The sequence below is a fragment of the Rhinatrema bivittatum genome, chromosome 1 (assembly GCF_901001135.1).
Source record: "Rhinatrema bivittatum chromosome 1, aRhiBiv1.1, whole genome shotgun sequence".
NCBI classification, from domain to species: Eukaryota; Metazoa; Chordata; class Amphibia; order Gymnophiona; family Rhinatrematidae; genus Rhinatrema; species Rhinatrema bivittatum.
In genome coordinates this window covers 460,528,447-460,544,332 of record NC_042615.1, presented here as the reverse complement: position 1 = coordinate 460,544,332, position 15,886 = coordinate 460,528,447, and the positions used below count along the sequence as shown (strand labels likewise).

The 15,886-nt window shown below is 46.9% G+C and overlaps 1 protein-coding gene across 5 annotated transcripts in view; it reads left to right on the top strand.

Moving 5' to 3' along the window:
• Window positions 1-1,048: 1,048 nt before the first annotated feature.
• The window catches only part of LOC115093656 (probable palmitoyltransferase ZDHHC21), a 100,045-nt gene continuing 85,207 nt past the window's right edge, over window positions 1,049-15,886 (top strand). For 4 of the 5 annotated variants that reach the window (XR_003857373.1, XM_029605778.1, XM_029605770.1 and 1 more), the window contains exons 1-2: window positions 1,049-1,146; window positions 2,158-2,342. Coding sequence is in view for 4 of the 5 variants with exons in the window: in XM_029605778.1 (XP_029461638.1) it covers window positions 2,189-2,342 (154 nt within the window). In the remaining variant the exon portion in view is untranslated. The remainder of the gene's footprint in view (window positions 1,147-2,157; window positions 2,343-15,886) is intronic. The other variant, XM_029605756.1, reaches the window with a different exon arrangement.

Below are 15,886 nucleotides of genomic sequence, written 5' to 3'. Positions count from 1 at the left end.
ACTCACACAGACCCCCAGGCAGGCACCAATTCATTCTCACACATACACCCCCAGGCAGAGTCCCATTCATACATATGCACACACTAAAGGCAGACCCCCCTCTCTTTTGCCAGCAACCTCGGAACCTCTCTCATTCCTCTGCTGCCTCTGTCACTGCTGCCACATGGCTATTGGGAGGTGCAGATTTCCAAGTATTTACCTATCACTTTCCCTTTACCATCTGCAGCTGAGTTCTGAGTCCCTGGAGCATTGAGAGCTGTGTGTGTTCCAGCCATTTCTCTCCTCTCCTCTGGCAACCTGTGTTGGGGAGGGAGGAAATGATGACAGCAGAGGGCTGTTCTCTGTTGGGTGAGCCACTGGCCAATAGAATTGGATCATGTTCCTTGTGTGCCCCAACTCTGTTGGACAATGCCCCAAATCTCATTCAGCAGAGAACAGCCCTCCTCCTCTTCCAGCTCCTCTTAGCTGTAGGGAACAAGAGGGGAGAGGTTGAGGCTGGAGAGGGCTCATCAGAACAGATAAGAATTACTCTGTTTCCTTTTTTTTTTTTTTTTTAAATACCTTTATTAAGCTGTATACAATGAACATACATTTCAGTAACAGAGTCAAATTTAACATAATTATCCCTTAACCTTCCGTATTTTGCGCTCCATAAGACGCACTTTTTTTCCCCCCAAAGTGGGGGGAAAATGTCTGTGTGTCATATGGAGCGAATATAAAAAAAACAAAACAAACAATCCAACCCCATCCCAACCTTTTAAAGTTAATTAACTACAAACCCCCAAGACTTGCCAAAAGTCCCTGGTGGTCCAGCGGGGGTGCGGGAGTGATCCCCTGCACTCGGGTAGTTGGCTGCCAATATTCAAAATGGCGCCGTTAGCCTTTGCCCATACTATGTCACAGGGGCCGGTGCCATTGGTCGGCCCCTGTCACATGGTAGGAGCAATGGATGGCCGGCGCCATCTTGTGGGCCGTCCATTGCTCCTACCATGTGACAGGAGCTGACCAATGGCACCGGTAGCCCCTGTGACATAGTAAGGGCAAAGCTATCGGCGCCATTTTGAATTCTGGCAGCCAACGACCCGGCTGCAGTAGATCACTCCCGCACCCCCGCTGGACCACCAGGGACTTTTGGCAAGTCTGGGGGGGTCGGGGGGGTCAGGAGGGTGGGGGGTTGTAGTTAATTAACTTTAAAGTGTTGGTATGGGGTTTTTTTGTTTTGTTATGTTTTTTTCCAACAAAGAGAACGATAAATGTTTTGTGATCCGGGGAGTGGTCAGAAATGGCCCTCCCCGGACCCAAAAATGAAACGGGGACCAAAAAAAATGTTATGCCCTCCTCTAATTTCCTCCATAAGACGCACAGACGCCCAGGAACAGAGCCGGTTTAGCACACCATTATTATTATTATTTTTTTTTTTTTACATTTTCCTGCTCTGAATCCTAGGTGCGTCTTATGGTCAGGTGCGTCTTATGGAGCGAAAACTACGGTATCTGCATCCACAACAAAATATATGCTACAACAGATTGCTGGACCAGCGCCTGGTTCTTCCGCGCTGACCTAGAAACTACTGGATGTATTTCTATTGATCTCCCAACCTCCCCAACCCATCCCTTATGTTGCCCGGGTAAAAATAAAAGTAAAAGAACATGGGAATATGCTGCTACTCGAGGTACAATAGTTTCACGAGGTGTTTAATACAAGGCTCTTCGCCCTGGTAGAGATACTGTTAAGACAGGGTTCCCGCACCTTTAGGAATCTCGAAGATCGAGCTGCAAAGGATTCCATAAACATCATCATATGAATTGTATTTCTCCATTGTCAGAAGGAAGGCGGGGATTCCTCCTTCCAAACTAACAGAATGGATTTTTTGCCCTGTGCCATTAGTTTGAGGAGTAACAGGTGTACCCTCTCTGTAAGTGTCCTGTGAGACAGCCCAACACTAAACAGTATCAGTTCTGGTATCAGAGGCCCTCCTTTCTTGTCGTTTAACAGGAGCTGATGCAGGGGGGAAATGGTGCTGGTACTGAGTATCAGCAGAAAAAAAAGTCTTGCCCAAGATTGAATTCTCAACCTCTTCCTGGGCATGTTCAGAGGGATTAGATGACCAGATTTGATCTTGTAATCTTTTTTGCAATTTTTTTTTTTTTTTTTTAGGTTCTTGTTTCAAGCCTGAAGGTTATAAACAATGGGCCTACCTATTCACTTTGTTGTTGACCCACAGGGTTGGTGCTGTGTTGGTCTAATTGTCTTTGTCTGGCTTTACAATACACTCTTCATTCCCAAGCTCATCCTCTTCCCCCGCTTTGAGGAGGGACATGTTTCAGCCACAGCGATATGGGGTGAGTGGCACAGTCTCCTTTCTTTCTATTGTTGACTCCGAAATCCTAATGACTGTGAATATTAGGTGCTGGCAATATTCTGTAATAAAAGATTTTTGTATTCATTGCTATAAAAGAAGAATTTGTGTAGCAGTAATTTAAAATTATGCAATTATGAAACAAGTTATTTAATAAACATTTTTCTAATCTTTCTGTATTGGACTTTTTTCTCCATCTCAGTCCTGTTTCCATCTGTTTTGCTGTCTTTTTTTTTTTTTAAATTTTGCCTATTTTTCTGTTTTCTGTCGTTTCACAGACTTTTATCCTTCATTACAGACTCTTCTCCCTTTTTCCATCTCCCTCTCTGCTTTTTAACCTATCGCCCATATTTTGTGCCATAGCCGTCTCTTTCCTTCTCCCCTCCATAGCCTTTTTTTTCCTCTGGCACTTTGTCCTGAGACTGATGTGGCAGACAAGGGGAAAAATGGGGGTACTCTCCAGTCTCTCACCCTGCTTCCTTATCACCTTTATAAGTCACTTTATATTTCAATCCATCTTTCACTCCCCTTTCTTTCATCACTGGTTCAATTCTCTTCCCTAACTTTCTCCTGCCTTCCCTCTTCTCTATTGTCCATTCCCCCTTTCAGATTCTCCTCCTCTTCTATATTCTTTATTTGCCCCACCTGCAGAGAAAGTAGTGGCAGTAGAAAGCTAGTAGAACAGGGTAGAGGAGGGAGAGAGAACATAAGAACTCCATTCTAGGTTACAGCAAAGGTCTATCAAACTCAGTATCCAGTTTTCAGCAGTTGCCATTCCAGGTCACAAATACTTGATATAATCCCAAATAGTAGATAGATCCCATGTTGCTTATGCCCAGGGATAGGCGGTGGCTTCTCCAAATCTGCCTGGTTAATACGTTTATGCTTTTTGTTTCTCCAGGAACTTGCACTCACTGACTCAGTCTGGAATCTGAGTGTCATAATTGACTCATCATTAACTATGAATGACCATAGTAAAGCACTAATACAAACCTTACACTATAAGCTTAGACTGTTTTGACATCTCAAACCTTTCTTTGGTGTTGGTGATTTTCCTACTGTCTTACAAGCACTTCTTTTTTTCAGGCGACTATTGCAACTCATTACTCTCAGGTCTTCTGATCTATGCTATTCGTCTGCTTTAGATCATTCAAAATTCAGCTGCTCGTTTACTAACACACCAATTTGTGAACATATTCCCGTATAACAAGCACTCCATTGATTTTTGGATACGATATAAATTGGCTACCATTGTACACTCCCTTATCAATAATTTACACCCACCATGGATTAATGCTGTAGTGAAAATACATACCCCCTGCTAGAGCTCTGTGATCATCCGGTCAAAATCTTTTGGATATTCCTTCTCCAAAGTCGGCCCATTTGGATGAAACCAGGGAACGTGCATTCTCAATAGCAAGCCCAGCTCTTTAGAACTCACTTCCAAAGGAGATCTGAAACTTAAGAGCCCTAAAGCTTGCCACCAACTCCAGCGCTCCGTCGGTGACCCCATCTGGTTGGGGAAGCGAAACTGCATCATCGCAGGGCACTGCGATGCCGACAGCATCGGAGAGAGAAGCCAGCAGCGGCTGACGTGGGTGGGAAGGGGGTCAGAAAAATTTCTTCCGGCGAAAGCAGAGCTCCTCGAACTACCTCGCCAGTGGGAGTAGACACCCTCAACTCCGAGGTAGGAACCGCGTAATTGCAGATGGTTCGCTGGTCTGAGGGGGTGGAGGGTTCGGGTGGGAAAACCCTCACTTTACCCTTCCTCTTGTGAGGCATATCAAATTCAAGATAGGAGAAAATTAAAGGAAAACCAGAGGAGGCTCAGCCAGCTTGAAATGCAGTATCTCACGTGGCTGTCGTCTTCTGCCTGGCCTGGCAGTGAGGCTGCTGATGCTCTCTTCACTCCCATGGGTCCTGGATGTGAAAGCAGGAGCATAAGGGAGAAAGGTATGAGCTCTGTAGATCCTTTGCTGCTGCCTCCTCGTCTTCCTCTCCTCAATGCTTCTTGCCCTCATCTGCTGCTGATAAAGAGGGAGGGAGACTCTGGTTTGGACTGAAATATTTTGCTGGCTGGGAGCCAGGAGGAGGGGGGAAGTACTGGGCAGGAAGGCATGGGGGAGATAGGAATCTGCTGGATAGGAAGGTATGCGGGAAAAGAGGTCTGGGGTTGCTGGGTAGGGAGAGCTGGAGGAGGGAGGGTTTGGGGCTGCTGGGCAGGGAATAGAGAATGGAGGTGTAGGGCAGCTGGGTTAGGGGAGTGGGGGATGCTGAGCAGGAAGGGGTAGGAAAGAGGTGGTCAGTTATTCTGGGTAGGGATGGGAAGAGAGAAGGGCAGAAAGTGGGGAGTGGGGAGAGAAGCATGGGGAAGAGGATGTAGGGTGGGGGATGTTGGTCAGGGATATGCGCATGTGAAGGGATGATTGAGTAGTTGGGAGAAGTGAGGGGTGATGGGGCATGGAGGGGAGTGACTGGGTGCAAGGGCCATACTATGTCAGTTTTGAGAATATGCATTTCTTCTCTCTTTGAACTTTTCTTAGTGTGGAAGGAAATATATTTTTGTTTCTAGTCTCCAGTTTTGCACTGCAAAACTGGAGACTAGAAACTGGTATTGGGGTTTCCATTCAGGTTTTATTTCCACATTTGTAACTTGTGATCTTTTATTCTATATTTGGTGAAGGCAGGTCTGTCTATGTTGTGTGTAAGTGACTGAGATGAGATACTTTACTAGAGGTTTGTATCAGCCTTATTTGTTGTTTTTCTCAATATTATATTGCACTGGTGGTGAACTGCTGCCTTTTCATGGGTAGGGCTATTGCTGTTTCATTTCTTGGAGTTAGTGCTGTCAAGGTATGGCAGGTTTGATAGCCATGTACAGAGTGGGGTTTGTTTGTATTATTTTACAATGCACCTGGTAGTAGAGAGAGTTTGTGATACTATTATTAAGATGACACCAGAATCAGAATATCTTTTTTGTATAGTGAGTTGTATAAGAAAATGTCTTAGTTCTGCTCTGCACCCATTGTTAGGAAGCAGGGGACTCCCGTGGATGCAGAGCATATGCTTATAAAGTCCCATGAAGGTCATGTGTTCAGTGTTTCACGCATGGAACATCATCTCTCAGGTGTGTCCTGATAGAAAAAAGGTTGAGGGCCACTGCTCTAGAAGGTATGTCATCTAAAGAAGCTTCAAAGAAAGTAATATATCCTATGGCTATTTAAAAAACCAAGCTATCCATCCCACCCTCATTTTGTTGCACAATTATCTTTTTAGGAAAATCTTAGGGCGAGAACCTTTTCTTCAGAGATCTATAAAATCTTCTTAAACAGTTCATATGAGTTTAGTAAAAGTGCAATCTAACTTATACAGAGCTTCGTACATATTATTCTGTGCACCAACTGCCTGATGCAATCAAGGCGTTCGCTACCTTAACAAAAAAAAAAAAAGCGCAGATGCGGCCATGAACACCCATGCGACAGTTTACGTCGCAGCTACATGCGAGGCCATCAAAAGGAGGAACGTGCGCCTACTCACCGCGATATATTACAAATGGGCAGTACCAAAATCGCCCATACCAAAAAAAAAAAATTAAACAAAAAAACACTCCTTATAGAGTGGAGTAAAAGCATAGACTATTAATTCCAAATCACTTTTTCATTTTTTATTTATACAAAACTAGCGGACCCCTGCCACGCGTTGCAGTGGCTGAGTCAGATTCTTTGCCCTCCCTTCCCCTTGCTCATTTAGCTCAGTCACTCATCCTCTTCCCCCTCCTTCCCTCCCTTGTCCCCACTCGAACTCTGTCCCCTCACACTCACCTCTCCCCTCATTCTTCCTCCCTTGACAGTTACCTCCCTCCTCATTCTCCCTCCCCTCACTGTCACCTCAGTGACTCCCCCACCTGGTGAGGGCTGTTTTGTAACCTTTCGGAGATTGTGCACATTTTGTGTATGTGTTTGTGTGTGCCCTCCCCCTTTGTACCCCACAGAAACGTTGTGTTTATATAAGCCTCCCCCACCCTCCCTTCCCCCCCCAGGCCGGCGAAATAGACTAACCCACAAGAGTTGCAGAATATCGGAACTGCCCCCTGCCCCCCCCCCCGAACATGGACGCAAGAACATCCCCACGCCCCCTCCCTGCAGGCCCGACGATACCTTTCAAAAATGGTAGTTGGTGGAGCGGGCGTTCGTTCCGGCATGGAAGTATTGGCGCCGGGCCCTCGAGGTGGAGCAATGGGAGCGGTCGTTTCGCTCAGATAGTAAGGGCGAAGGTGCGCCGGTTGCCAGTTCAGAAAATGGCGTCGACGGGCCCTCGCCCTTACTATGTCACATGGGCTACTGCTGCTCTTGGCGTTCCCGAGTGTCCTAGTAAGGGAAAGAGCCGTCGGCACCATTTTGATTGCTGGCAGCCGACAGCCGTAGTGTATGCAACGTGTCCCGGAGCGGTGTGTCCGTCCGTCCCCCCCCCCCCCCCCCCCCCAGCAGCCCGAACTATTCTGCAGTTTTCTGTGCGTTCGGAGGTTGAGGGCAGTAAGTAGAAAAGTCATGTGCATGAGGGGTGTGAGAAGGGTGTTTGTATGTGAGTTCGTAGGGTGTGGGAATTGCAAACATGTGGCATGTGAGTGGCCTCCCGGTGTAGCATGCTGGTATTTAGTGGGTTTTTGTGTGTTTTTTGAGGGTGTGTGAAATAAGTACAATTGGCATGTTTGCGGAGGGGGGGGGGTGTGAGGAGGGTGGATTTGTGTCTGCTCGGAGGGTGTGTGAATCGCAAACATTGGTCACGTGTGTGTGGGGTGTGAGCGTTTGTGCAAGGTGTAAGAGCTTCCGCTTATGTCCACCAGATGTCGCTGTTTTGTGGAACCAAATTTTAAAACTTTTTTACCAGCCCCCAGTGTGACATATATGTAATGTAAGTGTAGAAGAACCTTGCCGTATGTGAGGTGAAACGTGTGTCCAAATTTGAACGCAATTGGTTAAGTGGTTGCTGAGATTAGCGATTAGGTACAAACTATTTAACATTTTTATTCATATAGATTGTATCAAAACTCCAATATTCCCAATACATTAACCATTCAGAATGTTATTCACTTGTTATATTAATCGTATCTTTTAAAAAAAACCATACCCACTCATTCTCATGCGTACTCAATCACACAAATCACATTCATAAAGTTCTTTTTTACTCAACGCACAATTAAACTCTGGAATTTGTTGCCAGAGGATGTGGTTAGTGCAGTTAGTATAGCTGTGTTTAAAAAAGGATTGGATAAGTTCTTGGAGGAGAAGTCCATTACCTGCTATTAAGTTCACTTAGAGAATAGCCACCTCCATTAGCAATGGTAACATGGAATAGACTTAGTTTTTGGGTACTTGCCAGGTTCTTTTGGCCTGGTTTGGCCTCTGTTGGAAACAGGATGCTGGGCTTGATGGACCCTTGGTCTGACCTAGTATGGCATTTTCTTATCTTCTTATCTTCTTATGTTTCTTATGTTCCAGAATTGTGCAATCCCTAACAATGGTTTTAACAGAACAACTCCACTTTACACTAAATACTCGATCTTGTAATACAGAATATTTTTCAAAAGTATTTTTGAGCACAAACTCCTTGATGTTTACATTCAAAGCAGAAATCACACACTACAAATATCAATAATTTTTATCCATAATTCAATTTTTGAAAATTAAACATATGGTCATACTGTTAGATATTCGGTCTTATTTATCCCAACCGGGCCAATGTTTCACCTTTCGGCTTCATCAGGGGAATTTATAACCAATGAATAACTAATATTCCTGTTGAAACGCTATGGGGTAGATTTTACAAATCTACGCGCGCGCACTTTTGTTCGCGCACCAGTCGCGAACAAAAGTACGCGGGATTTTATAAGATACGCGCATAGCCGCGCGTATCTTATAAAATCCGGGGTCGACGTGCGCAAGATGGTGCACATTTGTGCATCTTGCGCACGCCGAGCCCTGCTCGCGCTGCCCGTTCCCTCCGAGGCCGCTCCGAAATCAGAGTGGCCTCGGAGGGAACTTTCCATTCACCCCCCTGCACCTTCCCCTCCCTTCCCCTACCTAACCCACTCCCCCGGCCCTATCTAAACCCCCTCCCTACCATTATCTTAAAAGTTACTACTGCCTCCGGGCAGTAGAAATGTTTGCGCGCCGGCGCGGCAGGCCCCGACACAGGCCGCTGTGTCGGGGCCCTCGGCCACGCCCCCGAGCCGGAAACACGCCCATGGACACACCCCGAAAACGCAGTGTCACTCCCGACACGCCCCCCGACATGCCCCCCAGGCAAGCCCCGGGACTTACGCGCATCCCGGGGATTGCGCCCGCCGCCGTGCCTATGCAAAATAGGCTCGGCGTGCGCAGGAGGGTTTTAAAAGGGTTACGCGCGTACCTTATGCGCGTAACCCTTTTAAAATCCGGCCCTATATGTACGATATTCTGCCGCTATTAAAACACTGTATGTATGATATTCAGCCAGTCTTATAGATGCACCACTGGTTTTCCTTGCAACTCCAAATCGTGTTGATTGATGCTCAATTTGTTCATCTGTATTCACAATTTAAACACAGATTAATGTCAATTGAATATTTGCAATGTTTTTTTTAAAAAGTAATTTTTTCTTTGACTACTCTGTCCTTCTTCAAGACATATCCAATCATATAAGGAAACTAACAAATACCTGCCTTCGTACTTGCAACCCGCTGTCTTCAATCTTCTCATTAGACATCACCAAAATGTAACCCGTATCTCCTCAATGCTACTAAATACAAATGAATAAATATTATCTTTTCATTTAATAAATTTATCCAATGTTGAAGCCTATTATTATTTTTGAACGTTTTCATATCTCCTATCCAGGGGATCAATACACTCCCCTCGCTACTACAAGACCCCAAAGTTAACCTACCCTCACAATCTCTAGGTACTATCTATATTACCCCCTACGTTATCAAGTTCACTCAGAAACCAACCAACCTTTGAATGTTATACTAAACCGTCTTAAGCTCCCACCTGCATGATGCAATGCTGCCACGTATACGATGACTATAAGACTGCAAATTTTCCTTGACAGCTATCAACCTCCTTTATGGACTTTGATATTTCATACTTCCGTTGCATCTGACCCTCAGAAGTTGAATCTAAAAACCAAAAGATAACTCTCAACTGTTTACAAGCAACTATCAGTAATTCTCCCAGCCATTGTTTCATGTCCAAAACCCCCTTACTTATCTTGAACCACCAATACTTGATACCTCCTTCCACTTACTTTGCAGCTTTACAGACGCGGTAGCTGATCACAGCTAACCGTCCCTTAAAAACTGCCCGGCGATCGCCCTATGACCAATCCTTTTTCTCCCCTACACCTAACTCTCTAATCATTGGTGCCACATCAGCAATGGCTAATCTTTCCGCCAATCCCTAGGCTTCCATAAGGTTTAAAGCTCCACCTCACAACCTATGTGGGTTAATATACATCTATAAGATTGGCTGAATATCGTACATACAGTGTTTTAATAGCGGCAGAATATCGTACATATAGCGTGTCAACAGGAATATTAGTTATTCATTGGATATAAATTCCCTTGATGAAGCCGCAAGGTGAAACATGGGCCTGGTTGGGATAAATAAGAAGAACAAGTATCTAACAGTATGACCATATGTTTAATTTTCAAAAATTGAATTATGGATAAAAATTATTGATATTTGTAGTGTGTGATTTCTGCTTTGAATGTAAACATCAAGGAGTTTGTGCTCAAAAATACTTTTGAAAAATATTCTGTATTACAAGATCGAGTATTTAGTGTAAAGTGGAGTTCTGTTAAAAACATTCGGCTCGATACAGTATCGTTCGGTTGAAGATTTCTCGTCTGTAACGTGCTCGGAGCGCACAATTAGGACGCGCAAGGCGATACAGTCTCCAGCGATACAGTCTCCAGTTTCGCGCGTCCTTTGCGCTTCTTAAAACAGACTCATAACCCTTTCCGCACGCGGCATGTATATGATGTGTAAATGAACGAATTAGCTGTATAATGAAGGAATTAGCTATTCCCCTCCGATACTGTAACGGGCGCTGATATTATCTCCTTAGTAACCCGCTGTTTTGCCGCGGCCTTAACGTGTTAGTTTACCGCCTCCCCCTAGTAGGTGTTAGGACTGTGAGTCTAGTAACAAATCCATCGACACCACTTAAGATACTCAAACACAATAAAACACAATAAAAAAAAAAAAAAGTGATACAGAGATGAGCGAGAAAATGTAATGCTGTGGGACACATAAAAACCTGTTAGAAAAAAAAAATTTTTTTTTAAATACCTGTCACTTTCGTGCGGTCATCCAGGCAGCGGCAGGAGCCGGAGGGCCGCGTGGGTCCAGGCGGGCGGCGGCGGGAGCCGGGTGTTCGATCGAGGCCGAGGGCGGGTAGGCGCGTGTTCGATCGGGCGGACGGCGGCAGCGGCGGCGGGATCCAGGGGGCGGGTGGGCGCGTGTTCAAACGAGGCCGCAGGCGGGTAGGCGCGTGTTTGATTGGGCGGGCGGCGGCAGCGGCGGCGGGATCCGGGGGGCGGGTGGGCGCGTGTTCAAACGAGGCCGCGGGCGGGAGTGCGCCTGTTCGATCGGGTGGGCGGCGGCAGCGGGATCCAGGGGGGCGGGTGGGCGCGTGTTCAAACGAGGCCGCGGGCGGGTAGGCGCCTGTTCGATCGGGCGGGCGGCGGCAGCGGCGGCGGGATCTGGGGGGCGGGTGGGCGCATGTTCAAACGAGGCCGGGTTGCACAGACGCGCATTAATTCAGGCGGAGGGAGCCGGCGGCGAAAGCGGCCTCAGGCAACCCCCACCGGCAGTGAATTAATGCGCGCCTGTGCGACCCGGCCTCGTTTGAACACGCGCCCACCCGCCCCCGGATCCCGCCGCCGCTGCCGCCGCCCGCCCAATCAAACAGGCGCCCACCCGCCCGCGGCCTCGTTTGAACACGCGCCCACCCGCCCCCCGGATCCCGCTGCCGCCGCCCGCCCAATCAAACAGGCGCCCACCCGCCCGCGGCCTCGTTTGAACACGCGCCCACCCGCCCCCCGGATCCCGCCGCCGCCCGCCCGATCGAACACGCGCCTACCCGCCCGCGGCCTCGATCAAACACCCGGCTCCCGCCGCCGCCCGCCGGCCGCCTGGACCCACACCGCTGCCTGGATGACCGCATGAAAGTGACAGGTATTTAAATTTTTTTTTTTTTTTATAACACTCAGGTTTTTACATATTTTTTGTTTTTTGTTTTTTTTTTACACTTCCTGGTGCCTGTCATTTCAAATATCATTTGAAATGACATTTGAAATGACAGGTACCAGCGCACCCAGGTTACTGTATAGGCGCTGTATTAAGCGCCTATACAGTAAAATGGGTTGCGCGGGCATAACCCTTCCCTAACGCTTCACAGCCGCGGCATGCATTTGCATGCAATTAGAAGAGAGTATCAGGCGCTAGGTCAAGAGAACTGTGCGTGCGGGGAGGAAGGGTGCGCCTGGCAATGCCGCACTCTTTCTGCCGCGGTCTTACAGTATCGAGCCGATTGTTAGGGATTGCACAATTTTGGAAGCAAGTTATGAATGTGATTGAGTACGCATGAGAATGAGTGGGTATGGTTTTTTAAAAAGATACGATTAATATAACAAGTGAATAACATTCTGAATGGTTAATGTTTTGGGAATATTGGGGTTTTGATACAATTTTGTATAAACAAAAAATGAAAAAAATGAAAACGTGATTTGGAATTAATAGTCTGTGCTGTTACTCCATTCTATAGGGAGTGGGTTTTTTTTGTTTATATTAATTAGGCACATAGTGAAATTAGATATTACCTAAATCTTGGGTTGCTATATATATATATATATAAAACACAAACGGAGTCTTGCATAATGGAGCCCGTTATGTACTTGGCTGCGTTTTTAAACACCAAAGCGGGCATTGTATCTCAGGCACATACTAATCACAGGCACCGGACTGATTCCAGTTTCACATCACTGGAATACTAAGTATTCAAAGGCTTTGTTGCCGTGCCTACTGAACCAGTAGCCCTACTGTACAAACCCAGTTGACAGCCTTAACGTAAAGGTCCTATGATACTCCTTGGTGGTTTTTCTCCTCCATTTCCTAGCATCTGTTATGATTTAGCGGTGTTTGGATGGATTCCTGGGTACTGTGGCAGATGACCACGTCCACGGGGAGGAGCCCCGCGGGGAGCCACAGTACTGGGCTAGACTCGGGACGCACAAACACAGAATTAGATCTTTTATTATACAGCTTGTAGTATACCACCAGAGGTGGCAATAGTGAGGTGATCCAGAGGTAGCAGACCAGGAACCCTCGGCAGAGGGAACCCGTCTCACCAAGTTGGTATAGGGAGATTCCGGTGTAGGTTTCCCAGCACAGCAAAGCTGTGGGTGAGATAGACTGAGATTACTCACTAGATGGTAGCTGTAAGGTTGGCAAATCCACCAGGCTGAAGTAGATGGTAGCAGGCACCGATGCAGGGAGAGCAGGCCCTCGAGGAGCGAGTACCTGATCCCAGTAAGGCACCTGAAAGGAAAGCAGAGGGCCTCCGAGGAGCGGGTACCCAGGTTAGAGAATACCCCGAAGGGCAAGGTAGAGCTTCCAGCGGCAGCAGGAAGCGGCAGAGTAGCGTAGACAGGACGAATCCAATCCTTACTAACTCAACAAGCTAGCAAACAAGCGCACATCCTAGGAGGCCCTTGGGAGGAACATGGCGGGAGGCAACGCCATAGCCATTCCGGGGACACCAGAGAGGGTGGCTTGCAGATGCGGCGGTAGCCATTCTACCAAGGTAAGCGGGAAGAGCCGAGAACAAGGTGAGGCATACGGGGAGAAGCCGTCTGAGACTGACGGATGCAACAGTACCCCCCTTCAAAGGGCCCCCTCCAGACCTCCTACCTGTTCTTGGTTTCCGAGGATGCATTTTGTGGAATTGTTGAAGCATCTCTTTATCCATGATATTTGCTTGAGGTTCCCAAGAGTTATTTTCAGGTTCATAACCCTCCCATGACAGGAGGTATTCCCATACTCTGCCTCTCTTTCTCACATCAAGAATAGCGTCTACCTTGTATTCTATGTCTTCTTCTGCATCAATAGGTGTAGGTTCAGGTGTCTTGGTAGAGAACTCACTAAGGATCAATGGTTTCAATAGTGAGACATGGAACGCATTATGAATCTTCAGTGCCGGTGGAAGTTTCAGACTGTATGTAAGAGTACCTAGTCGTTGGAGAATCGGAAAGGGTCCGACGTAGAGTGGAGCAAAGCAAACTGAAGTTAACTTGAGTCTTAAATGTTTTGTAGATAGCCAGACTTTATCACCAGGCTGGAATTCTGGAGCCTTGAAGTGATGAGCATCATAGCTTTTCTTTGCTCTTTGTCCTGCTTTATAAAGCATCTCTTTAGTTTTAGTCCAAAGTTGTTGAATATCTTTGGCAGTAGATTGAGCTGCCGGGGACGACACAGAAAGTGGAAGTGGTAAGGGTGGTGATGGTAGTCGTCCGTAGAGCACTTCAAATGGTGTTGATCCAGTAGATGTTGCTGGATGAGAGTTGATGGCGAATTCAGCCCAGGGCAACAGTTCAGCCTAATCATTTTGGCGAGTACGCACTTAGGCACGAAAGAACTGCTTGAGTGTCCTATTCATTCTCTCCGTTTGCCCGTTAGACTGAGGATGGTACGATGAGGTGAAGTCGAGAGAGATATCAAACTTCTTGTACAATGCCTTCCAGAGCTTAGCTGTGAATTGGTTCCTCTATCAGAGACAATGTGCTTTGGCATGCCATGTAGGCGAAAGATGTGAGTGATGAAAAGCTTTGCAAGCTCCATGGCTGTGGGTAAGCAAGGGAGAGCCACGAAGTGAGCCATCTTCGAGAAACGATCCACTGTTACCCAGATAGTGTTGTTTCCTCCTGAGAGTGGTAAGTCTACCACAAGTCTGAAGCGATATGTGTGTCCAGGGCTCATCTGGTACTGGCAAGGGTTGGAGTAGGCCCCAAGGACAGCCGGGCGGCGTTTTCTGTCTGGCACAATTAGAGCAAGAAGTGATGTAGGAGAACGTGTCTTCCTTCATGGTGGGCCACCAGTAATACTTCTGAAGTTTTGCCAGAGTTCTGCGTTGACCAGGGTTTCCAGCCAGTTTAGAGTCGTGAGCCCACGCTAATAACTTTTTTCTTAGGTTCTTGGGTACCATGGTCTTACCCACAGGTACTGGGTGAGTAGCTGACAAGATAACTCTTTTCGGGTCGTTGATATGTTAGGATTCATCAGGTACGTCCTCGGAGAGGAATGAGCGAGATAGGGCATCTGCTGTAACATTCTTATCTCCAGGGCGATATTTCAGCACAAAGTCAAATCTGTTGAAAAACAGGGACCATCTCGTTATGCATGGCGGAAGTACTCCAGATTTTTATGATCTGTAAAGACTGTGATCTGATGTTGTGCACCTTCAAGCCAGGGGTGCCACTCCTTGAATGCCATCTTGATCACCAGGAGTTCTTTATCTCCTATTCCGTAGTTCTTCTCTGCTGGCGAGAAGCAACGGGAGAAAAATGAGCATGGGTGTAAGGTCTTAGTCACCCGCCTGGCTTAGCACGGCCCCTACGCCTACGTCTGAGGCATCGACCTCAGCGATGAAGGGCCTGGTTGGATCCGGGTGTCGGAGGGATGGCTTGCTTGAGAAGGCGACATTCAGTTTCTGGAATGCTGAAACAGCCTCCGTAGACCAGTTGGCGACGTTGGCACCTTTCTTAGTCATAGCTGTAAGCGGAACAGTGAGTGAGCAGTAGTTCTTGATGAATGTTCTGTAGTAGTTGGTAAATCCCAGAAATCATCTAAGAGCCTTTAAACCTGTGGGTTGTGTCCATTTCTTAATGCTCTCTAGCTTATGTGGGTCCACCTGGAAACCTTGATTGGAAACAATATACCCTGAGAAAGGCACTGATTCTTATGGAACTCGCATTTAGACAACTTGGTGTATAGACTATTTTCGCGGAGTCTTTTCAGCACTCTTTTTACATCCTCCAGATGAGTGTTCATGTCTTGGGAGAATATCAAGACGTCATCTAGATACACAACGACACATTTGTAAAGTAGATCACACAGAATGTCATTCATCATGTTTTGGAAGACAGCCAGGGCGTTGCACAAGCCCAAAGGGCATCACTAGATATTCAAAGTGCCCACCCGGGTGTTGAAGGCTGTCTTCCATTCATCGCCAGAGCGGATGTGAACTAGGTTATAGGCTCCCTTGAGATCAAGCTTGGAGAATACCTTGGCTCCCTGTAGTCTGTCTAATAACTCTGAGATGAGTGGTAAGGGATAGCGGTCTTTCACAGTGATCTTGTTTAGACCTCGATAGTCAATACAAGGACACAGTGTACCGTCCTTCTTCCCCACAAAGAAAAAGCCTGCGCCAGCAGGAGACTTGGAGGGTCTTATGAAGCCTTTCTGAAGGTTCTCCTGTATGTATTCCGAC